Source organism: Chenopodium quinoa, unplaced genomic scaffold, assembly GCF_001683475.1.
Source record: "Chenopodium quinoa cultivar QQ74 unplaced genomic scaffold, ASM168347v1, whole genome shotgun sequence".
Taxonomy (NCBI): Eukaryota; Viridiplantae; Streptophyta; class Magnoliopsida; order Caryophyllales; family Amaranthaceae; genus Chenopodium; species Chenopodium quinoa.
In genome coordinates this window covers 374,436-385,438 of record NW_018745566.1, presented here as the reverse complement: position 1 = coordinate 385,438, position 11,003 = coordinate 374,436, and the positions used below count along the sequence as shown (strand labels likewise).

Here is an 11,003-nt window from a genome sequence, read left to right as displayed (position 1 = left end):
GTTATAAAATTATTATAAGCTTTTAATCTAAATTGGAATAACGGCCGGATACCGGGTGGTGTCAATAGGACATGCGGTTTTCTTACGCCGTCTAGTTTCTTTTTTTAGATTATTCAGGTCAAACAACTATGAACTATCCTCTATTAGGTTAGTCATTCTTTTCCATTTGTGTTTGAGTTTATAGAGCAATGTGCCACCCAAATGGGAGATGCTCTCTAGGACGAAATCACCCGAATGAGCGTCGCTGAATGTCGTACTCATGTTGGAGCAGGCGGTTGGTTTAGATTTGGCTCACTGCACATTGCACAGGCGGTGTTCCCATTGGGAGACATATCTAATAAAGCATATATAATTAAAATGGAAAACAAAAAGCAATTTTTCATTGATAGGCTTTTCATTACAAAAGTTTACAAGTCTTAGAAGTAGTACATCTTTAGATTGTCTACATTCCAAGTTTTGGATAGCTTCCTGTGGTTTGGTGTTTCCAGGTGGTAAGTGCTGCCTCTTACTTCTTCATAGATCCAGTAGGGACCTTCCCAATTTGGCGTCAATTTGCCTTGTTCAATGGCCCTATCGGTTACCTCCATTTTCCGTAACACAACGTCCCCTACTTTCAAGGGTCGTTTGTGCATTCTCTTGTTGTAGGCTCTTGTCATTCTCAGATGGTATATCTCATGACGCAAGGCGGCATTTCCCTTGCGTTCTAGAAGTGAGTCCAATGCCAGCCGCATAGCCTCTAGTTTGCCTCTTCATCATATAACATGACTCAAAAAGTCGGCTCATAATGCTCAATAGGCAAGACGGCTTCAGCACCGTACACCCTGAGAAATGGGGTTTCGCCGGTTGTCCCTTTTGGTGTTGTTCTGATGGCCCATAGGACGTGAGTTAACTCTTCTGCCCATAGACCGCCAACCCTTTCAATTTTCTTTTTTATGCCGTCTGAGATTAGCTTGTTGAAAGCTTCAACCTGGCCGTTTTCAAGGGGACGATCGACTGATGCAAAACAGTGAGAGATCCCTTGGTTTCCCAGGAAATTCATGAGGGTAGGCGTCTCGAATTGAGGGACATTGTCAATGACCATAGACACAGGTACCCCAAACCGGGTGATGATGTTCTTCCAGATGAAGGAGATGACATCCTTTATCTTAATGTTTTTTTACCGCCTCTGCTTCTACCCACTTGGTGAAGTAATCAACGACAACTAGAATATACCGCCGTCCGCCTGGAGTAGGCGTATATGGATCCATAATGTCCATGCCCCATTTGGCAAATGTTACTAGGTTATGAATGGCCGTCAGATCAGTGGCCAAACGATGTATGATTCTGCCGAATCTTTGACACTTGTCCCACTTCATCACCATTTTCATGGCGTCTACCTCAAGAGTGGGCTAGAAGTAGCCTTGCTACCTGGCCCTTTCTCCTAGAAACCCGCCGCCAATGTGTGAGGAACAAAAGCCTGAGTGCATATCTTCCAAAATCTCTTGCCCCCTTTCTGGGGTGATGCATTTGAAAAGAGGTTGCAAAAACCCTTACTAAAAAGCTCTCCATTGTATATCTCAAAGTTGGCCGCACGCTTTTTTATTGCAGCCGTTTTTAGACATGTATTCAGTAGAGTGGCGTCTAGCAGATATGCCCGGATGCCATCCATCTAGGTTGAGCTTCGGTCCAGAACTCCAATGGGATCTTCTTCTTAGTTTTTCCATCACTTCCCAGAAGACGGATCGAGGTGTATCACAGGAGGCGGATGACGTCAGCTTTGACAATGCATTCGCCTGATTGTTATATGACCTAGGCACTTGACTTAAATGGAATTTGTCAAGTGTTCCAGCTTTTTTCCTGACCGCCTGCAAATACTTGACCATAGCCGGATAGGTGGCCTCATAGTCGCCATGGTATTGGCTAATAACCAACAGAGAATTAGAGCAGGAGTAAATTTTTCTTACACGTGCTGCCGTACATATGCATATACCGGCTAGCAGGGCTTCATACTCAGCCTCATTGTTTAAGGCTTGAAACTTGAACTGTAGTGCATATTCATACTTGTCCCCCTTAGGATATTGACATATAATCCCTGCACCACAGCCCGTTCATAGCAGAGGTCCCGTCTACATACACTTTCCAAACCTGGTCAAGATTTTCCGGCTCAACCGGCCTTGTCATTTTGACTATGAAGTCAGCGAACGCCTAACCCTTCACTGCCTTCCTTGGTTCGAAAGAGATCTCAAGACTTTGCATCTCAATAGCACATTTGAGCATTCGACCGAATGACTCTAAGGTTGTCATTGGCCGCTTGAGGTGTTGGTCTGTATAGACTACCACCGGATGTTCCAAGAAGTAAGGTTTTAACTTCTTGACTGCCATGAACAAGGTTAGACCAAATTTTTCAATCATAGAGTACCAGAGTTCTGCATTTCGAAGCATATGACTAATGAAATAGACCAGGAGCTGATTGCCATCTCTCTCAGCAAGGAGAACAGCACTTAGAGAATGATCTGAGACGGCTAAGTACATGTAAAGCGTCTCCTTGGGCAAAAGGCTAACAAGCCTTGGCAAAGAGTGTAAATGCTCTTTCAGTTTTTGAAAGGCTGCCTCAGCATCATCCCCCCATTTAAACATAGTTTTCTTTTTGATTGCTTGGAAAAAATAGAGGCACTTGTCACCTGACCGGCTGAGGAATCTCCCAATGCCGCCAGACAACCGGTTAATTTCTAAACTTCCTTTACATTGCAAGGATATTTCATGTTTATGACTGCCATTATCTTCTCTGGGTTAGCCTTTATCCCCCTTTGATCAATAAAAAATCCGAGAAACTTCCCAGACTCAACACCGAAGACATACTTCTTGGGATTGAGCATGACCTTGTGCCGCCTGAGTGTAGTGAAGGTTTCTCGGAGGTCAGCTAGATGTTCTATTTGTAGCTTGGATTTGACTATCATGTCATCAATGTACGCCTCTACATTCGTTCCAATCTGATTAATAAAGACCGAGTTAATCAAACGTTGGAAAGTAGCAGGCGCATTCTTCAAGCCAAACGACATCATAATATAGCAGAATAACCCCTGATCAGTGATGAATGTCGTCTTCTCTTGATCTTTTTTCCACAGGGGTATCTGATGGAAGCCAAAATAGCCATCCATAAAACGCATCAAAGCATGTCCGGCTGTTGAGTCGACCAGACTGTCGATCTTTGGAAGCGGGTAACTGTCCTTTGGACATGCCTTGTTCAGATTAGTGTAATCAACACACATACGCCATGTATCATTCGGCTTCTTCACAAGGAAAACATTCGCAACCCAATCTGGGAAGTGACATTGCCGAATGAACCTGGCGTCTAACAATTTCTTGCCCTCCGCGGCTACCGCCTAAGATCTCTCCTCGCCGTGATTTCTTTTCTTTTACCTAACTGGCTTCTTTTTTGGATCCACGACGAGTTTGCGGACAGCGAGATCCAGGGTGATGCCTGGCATCTCTTCCACTTCAAAGGTAAAAATTTCTTTGAATTCTTTCAGGGAGATGGTCCCGACCTTTATAGTATGCTCCGGACGTGTGTCATCCGGAACGATATCCATATGTTCTCCGGACGGTTGGGGATGGAGGTCATCTAACCGCTCCCCGGTCAGTGATTGCTATTGCTTCTCTTTTTTGATAGTCACCAGCTGATCGACCTTTCTTTTCTTGCCGGCTGCTGGTAAGGCAGGCTCTTCCTCCTTGACAACGTCAAGGTCTAGTGGCTCCTGTAGAGTTTCGTAGTGACCCGACACTACGCGGAAGGAAACCTCCCAAGACCCGCCCCTTAATTAAAGCAATTAACAAGCATAATAAACATAATTAAGCAAGACTAAGAACAAGAATTATACCTTTGTTGCGTGCTTCGCTCCCGAAGAGCTCTTACTTCAATATCCCGAAACTACGAGATCTCCGACGGATCGTACCCTCGACCCGACCCGAGCGTCCCAAGTCTTGAAGGTTAGTCAAGACCCGGACAAACAAAACTATGAGTTTTACGAATCAAAGGTTTACTCTAATTACAAGAGTTGCCTTTTTAATTCCACTCAAGGTTGTCCATTTTCAAACACCCTTGAAGAGTATTTATAGGGAAATGGGTCCTTGGTTTTCAATCTCCTACCAATGTGGGTGAGTTGAAAAATCAATGATTTATTTAATTTCTAAATTAAATAAATAATCAATTAAATCATATTGCGACAAGTGACATGATCATGTGCAAAGGAGTAGTGCCCAAGGTTAGGTGGGGGACCATATGCCTTACTCCCCAAGGGGTGGATTTGGTCCCCACACTCTTCCTCATAACCACCATATGGCTTCTGGGCTGGCATCCAGCTAGCGTGCCAGCTAGCGCTGCCAGCTGCCCACGCATGCATCGCTGGGATGCGGTGCGTGATGCTGTTGGGCGTTGCTACTCTGCAAATCCTAGCACGCATAGCGTGCTGTGGCTTGGTGCGTGCCACTGCCTAGCACCACGCATAGCCCAGCATGCCTAGCACGCTGCTATGCGATGCTGGTGCTTGGGTGCGTAGCTACGATGCGCTGGGCGCCTAACATGCTAGCAAGGCCTAGCTTGCGATGGGTTCTTGGCTAGAGACACGCTGCGTTCCTGGCCTAGCATGCTAGCAAGCACGCAAGGCATCATGCATGCGGGCATTACCAGCACGCATAGCCACACACACGCACGCATGGCTTGCAATGCTGCGTGTTGTGATGTGTAAGGCCCATGCATGCTGCGATGCTTGGTAGGCTTGCAGCAAGGTTCATGGCCCAGCCCACTAGCACGCTAGCATGCTTGTAACCAGCAATTCCAGCAAAGCTAGCACGCTTGGCCTAGCACGCAATGCATGCTAGGCTTGCGGCTAGCATTGCGATGTGCATGCTAGCTCGAGCTAGCCTAGCACTCGCATGGCTAGGACAATGCGAGGCTACGGCCTAAGTCGAACTTGTCGCTTATTGAATTTGCGACGCTTGATCTCGACGCTCTAAGCCCGATATCCAACGTCTTTGTTCATAATACTCTGATGACTCATCAAATCCTTCGGATTGATTCATCGTCTCGGATCGGTTATTCGATTGGGTTCGACCCGAAGGCTTCAGTTAAGATTAAGCTGTAATATTAATTGTACATTAATATTACTGATTGGAAGCAGCCTCCACCTAGGCATTCCGATCACTTGACCTTACTGAAGAATTAGCTTTCTAATAATTCTGAACCAACTATTTGAATAATACACTTGTCGGAAGGACACCATTCCTTTCAATCTCCCACTTCCTTCCAGACAAGTGTGTTATTAGTGTACAACCCTTTTCCTATGTCACTTAATGCCTCTTCATGAACTATAAGGTAAGATTCTTCTTCATCCTTATTACGTCTAGAAGTGTTTCTCGATTCCCGAGTTTGACTGTCAATAAACAGATGATTTCTAAAATCCATCTGAGCATAGCCATGCATTTTCACAGTCTTGCTCTTCGAGTTGCCTTATAAATAACAAAGACATATTCCCTATTGTAAATAGGGGGACATTTCCAGTCTTGTACTGTAAGCTTCCCTTACTAAGAGGACCTAGTCACCTGAGTGTTGCTGTTATAGTCCCCATTGATAAGCCTTATTATCATGGGTTGAGAGAAGCATTTTAGGGTGTGTTTTGATGCTTTATATGTACTTTTGTTAGCTTTTGTGAGTTTTGGGCTGTGATCTCACTTATGTGCAAAAGGCGGGATTTATGAGTATAAGTGAGTGAGTGAGCTCGGGAACCAATGAAGAGTTATGTAAGAAGGATGGACCTTGGCTCGTGATTTGAGAGTTGTGATGGAGCATGGAAGAGCAAGGAAGAAAGCTTGAGGAAAAGGTGAAGCAAAGCAAGAAGAAGAAGCAAGGAAAGAAGGCAAAAACAGCAGGAACCGCTGCCAGGGCCGCTGGCAGCTGGCCAGAGCCGCTGGCAGCGGGTATACCAGAGTGAGGGGCTGCCAGAGCAGCTGCCAGCGGGTCCGGAGCAGCTGGCAGCGGCTCTGGCAGAAATTCAGGCTGTTTTGGTTAATTTTCAGCAATTTGGCTTTGTTTTGGCTCGTGTTTTTGATATTATTTTATTATTATTATTGTGTTATGTTATTAAAATATAGAAACATATAAATAGCTTAGTTTTAATTAAGTTTGAAGTTAGAAAAGGAGAATTAAGTTTTGAGAAAAAAAAAGCTTTCTAGGGTTTTCTTGGAATTTTCAGAATTCTTTGTTTTGGAATTAGAATCCATGGAAGCTTAATCTTCCGGATTCTTGGTTAAAGATTGAAGCTTTTAGCTACGAATTGTGAGATCTTTCTTCTCTTAATATCTATTGAATATATATTGTTCCTTGAATTAATTTCATGATTTGCTTTAATCAATTGCTAGGTTAGAATTATTGGATTCGCTTGCATCTAATTAATCTTTCCAAAGTAGCAACTTTAGGTTATTGATGCATGCTTTTGGTTGATAACTTGAAGAGGGAATAATATTATTGAAGAAATTAGACCGCTTGTGTTAATTTATTCAATCCTTGTTGATTTCTCCGTTTATTTTCTTCTTGTGGATAATTTAGAGCGCTTGTGTTGAATTGTGCATTGGAAAGGGTTAGAAAGGAGCGCTTTGCTATTTCTAACTATTTATGAGAATTTAGAATCTAGGAATTCTACAACAAGGTGTTCAATAGAGCTTGATTGAGGAGACTTCTATGATCAATTTGTATGTTCATTAGTGGATTTCGCATAACCAAGACCGTTCTTCTCATTGATTACCTATTCATTACGTTCGTTGTTCTTACTTAGTTCATTTATCATCATTGCTCGTGAAAACCCCCCTCGTTACTTAGGTTACTACCGTCCTAGAGTATTTCCACTTAGGTTTCCAGTTATTAGTCCCTTTTTCCCTGTGGATTCGAACTCGACTTCCCTAACTACGTTTATTTGCAGTTAGCTTAGTTGTGATATTTTTGGTTGCATACGACTGAGGCACACCAAATTTTGGCGCCGTTGCCGGGGAATTAAGGCGTTACTTTTTAATTGTTTATCTTAGTAGAATTTATTTTAGGACTGTTCTTAGCTATCTTTCTTTGTTTGTTCGCTAGGGTATGATAAGTACCCGTTCTGCTAACAAAGAAGTTTTGCAGTTTGATCCAGAAATTGAAAGGAATATTTCCAGGTTGCGAAAAGAGGCAAAAACAACCCCTAGTGAATCAACGTACTCCTTCAATATTCAAGAAGAAGAGGAGATGGCTGACAATCGAACTCTAAGAGAACTTACAGCCCCTAACTTGAACCAACAACCGTTGTGCATTGCATACCAGCAGTTGGAGGAAGGTACTAATGTTGAGATCAAATCCGGTCTAATTCATCTATTGCCGGCATTCCATGGCATGAAAGGCGAAGATCCGAATAAACATCTGGCAGAATTTCATGTGGTTTGCACTAGCATGAAACCGATTGGGATGACTGATGAACAAATTCAGTTGAGAGCATTTCCTTTTTCTCTCAAAGATGCAGCAAAGGATTGGTTTTACTATCTTCCCCCAGGTAGCATAACAACTTGGGCAGATTTAAAGAAGTGTTTCCTTGAGAAGTACTACCCAGCCACTATTTCTGCAAGCCTTAAGAAAGCTATCAGCAATGTGGATCAGAAGGAAGATGAATCCTTGTATGAGTATTGGGAGAGATTTAAGAGATTGTGTGCTAGCTGTCCTTACCATGGGTATTCCGATCAAGACCTCATCCTATACTTCTATGGAGGTCTAACTGATGATGACTTGAGGATGGTGAATGCAGCAAGTGGTGGAGGGCTAGTGAATAAGACTCCAGGAGATGCAACTAGGTTGATTGCAGAGCTAGCAGAAAATTCTAGGCAATTCAGTCAGAGAACTCCCACGCGCCGGGTGAATTTAGCAAATTCGAATACAACTGAGTTAGAGAGTCAAGTAGCTGATTTGACTTCTATGATGCGTGAGTTCATGGTGAACTCAAGGAATCCACAGCAACTGAATGCTTGTGGTTTATGCACCTCCATGGGACATCCCACTGATGCATGTCCTCAATTACAAGAGGAGCAGAATGAGCAGGCCAACGCCTTAGGTTTTCAAGGGCAAGGTCCGCAAAGAAGATATGATCCCATTTCAAATACCTACAACCCAGGATGGAGAGATCATCCAAATTTGAGATATGGGAATTCCCAAGGAAACCAACAACATCAGCATGCTCAAGGTCAACAACAGTTTCAGCAATATAGGGCACCGTTCCTAACACCTCAAGGCCAAAGCTCTAATTCAGGTAATATGTCAACTGAAGAAATGATTAGATCACTAACTTCTAATGTTTCTACCATGCAGCAGAATATGATGCAGTTTCAACAAGAAACCAGATCAAGTATTCAAAACCTGGAGAATCAAGTCAGTCAAATCTCAAGTGCAGTAAGCCGACTTGAAGCTAAGGACTCTGGAAAGCTTCCATCCCAAACGGAGCTGAACCCTAAGCAACAAGTTAATGCAATAACATTGAGAAGTGGCAAAAAGTTGCAAGAAACTGTAGTTGCACCTAAGAAGGCTAAAGACTTGATTGGAGTTGAGGAGGAGGAAGTAGAACAAGAAACTAAGGCGAATCCTCCAACCTTTACCTCTTATGAGCCTGTGCCACCTTTCCCAGAAGCCTTGCAAGATACTCGAAGGTATGAGAAAGACAAGGATATTTATGAGACTTTCAGCAAATGTGAGGTAAATATGCCCCTCTTGAATGTGATTAAAAGTGTTCCTCGTTTTGCTAAGTTTATGAAGGAACTGTGTACGATCAAGAGAAAGCACAGGTTGGGAGGAAAAGAAAAAGTGAAGGTGAGTGCTCATGTTTCTGCAGTTTTCCAAAAGAAACTCCCAGAAAAATGTGGTGATCCTGGTATGTTTACTATTCCTGTTACAATAGGAGACACCACATTACACCGAGCCATGTTGGACCTAGGTGCATCAATCAATGTCATTCCCTACTCCCTGTTTAAATCTTTAGAACTTGGGCCTTTGCATGAAACTGGGGTAGTAATTCAGTTAGCTGATAGGTCCAATGTATATCCTAAGGGGGTAGTAGAAGATGTACTTGTTAAGGTTGATGGATTGATCTTTCCTGCTGACTTTTACGTCCTTGACATGGAACATGACAAACAAGCAGCCCCTATCCTGTTAGGAAGACCTTTCTTAAAGACTGCTAAGACAAAAATCGATGTGTCTACCGGTTCTTTGACTATGGAGGTTGATGGGAAAGCAATTGTGTATAACATTTATGATACCATAAAGTATCCTGTTGATACTCATTCTTTATATTCTATAAATGTTGTCGATCCAATATTGCATGATGTTTCTAACATTGATCATGGGGATGAGCTCCTCACACCTATTACTAATGTTGTGTCTGGTGATTGCTTGGATTCTTCTATACCTACTAATGTGCAGGTGAAGGTGGCGGAATTGAATGAACAGTCCAAGCTTCCACCTTTACCACTAGGGGCAACACCCACCCCGTCATCATTTCCGGGCAAGAAATTATCCCAGGTATACCACAAAGCAAAGAATAAGGTGTGGCATGACAAGATGAGCTCCCGTTGGAAGGGTCCAATTCAAGTTGACAAGGTCTATCCGCATGGAGCGGTAGAAATTCGGAGTTTAGAGACCAACAACATGTTCAAAGTGAATGGAAAAAGGCTCAAACCATACTACGAAGGGTTAAAGGTCGAGAATTTGGAGAACATCGATCTCTACGAGCCATCAATTGATTAACGAAGTTTCATGAGTTGTGTCGAGCCAACGACGTAAAACAAAGGCGCTAATCGGGAGGCAACCCGAAAACTCTTCCCCGTTTTCATTTATTTTAGTTTTTATTGTTTTTGTTTTGATGTACCAAGTGCTTTTGGTGGATTTATGTAGGAGGATGCTTTGGGAGTACGTATTGTGAGCAAAAATAGAGCAAAACAGGTAAAAACAGGCTTTGGGAGGCAGCCCCTGCAGGAGCCGCTGGTAGCGGGCTGGCAGCTGCTCTGTAGCCGCTACCAGCGGCTCTCCAAGCAGCCAAAAAAATCCCAAAGTTCTGCCCCAGCCGCTGGCAGCGGGTCTGGTGCCGCTGCCAGCGGGTGTCCTTCAGGAAAAAAAAAAAAAAAAAAAAAATATATATATATATATATATTTTTTTTGCAGCAGCCGCTGCCAGCGGGTCTTCCAGCAACATTCACCCTAAATTCCTTCTTAAGCCGCTGGCAGCGGGCCCCAAGCCGCTACCAGCGGCATTCCCTGCATCCCTGAATTTTTGCCCTTTTAAACCCCTTTTTCTTCAATCCTACAATCCAATTCATTCTAGTCTTTATCCAAAACCCCAATTAATCACTTCCCTCTATCCCTTAGCAAGTATTCTTTATCCAAAACAACCCATTTGCCCCATTTTCAATCCAAAATTCAGAAATTTAAAAACCCCTCGTCTAACCTCTTTTCCCTCAATTTCAAGTCCAATTAAACCTTAACATTGTTTCAATTTCTAAATTCTAAACTTGAAATTTGAGGAATTGTGTGAACCTTGGTGTTTGGAGGTTTGGTGGGTTGCTCATTGTATTTTGAAAGAGGAGGTGAGATTTGTGCAATTCGTTCTTGTGCAATGGGAAGACATAACAAGTGAAGGCAACCTCTTCACCTACGAGGGTTGCAAGGGGGTAGACAACAAGGGGATACTTCAAGGGAGGGTGTATCACCCTCTTTTCCCCAAGCAAATGACTTCATGGGCATTCATCTAACTACGAAAGAAAAGACTACATGGGTTCAACTTCAACAGCCCAAAAGAATGGTGCAATGCACAAAAGTCGTCGATTTGGAGGCATTGCAAGTGGTTGGTTTGGAGGAAGTGATGGAGCACGAGCGCACCTACTTATGTGAGGTATAGATGAATTCCTTTCCACTTTGACTAAGGGATGTCAAGAATTTCTTTCAATTTTAACAATAAGAACTATGTCAT

At 43.2% G+C, this 11,003-nt stretch overlaps 1 protein-coding gene across 1 annotated transcript; it reads left to right on the top strand.

The window, feature by feature from the left end:
* Positions 1-7,786: 7,786 nt before the first annotated feature.
* LOC110716212 lies at positions 7,787-9,784 on the top strand. The gene is made up of 2 exons (XM_021894833.1): positions 7,787-8,737; positions 8,885-9,784. The coding sequence occupies exons 1-2, from the start codon at positions 7,787-7,789 to the stop codon at positions 9,782-9,784; spliced, it is 1,851 nt and encodes a 616-aa protein (XP_021750525.1).
* The last annotated feature ends 1,219 nt before the right edge of the window (positions 9,785-11,003 follow it).

Bases quoted from the DNA above. Each gene is read 5' to 3' on its own strand.
- LOC110716212 (XM_021894833.1), top strand. From the start codon at position 7,787: ATGGTGAATGCAGCAAGTGGTGGAGGGCTAGTGAATAAGACTCCAGGA. The intron at 8,738-8,884 runs GTAAATATGCCC...GTTTTCCAAAAG, and splicing joins AGACTTTCAGCAAATGTGAG to AAACTCCCAGAAAAATGTGG.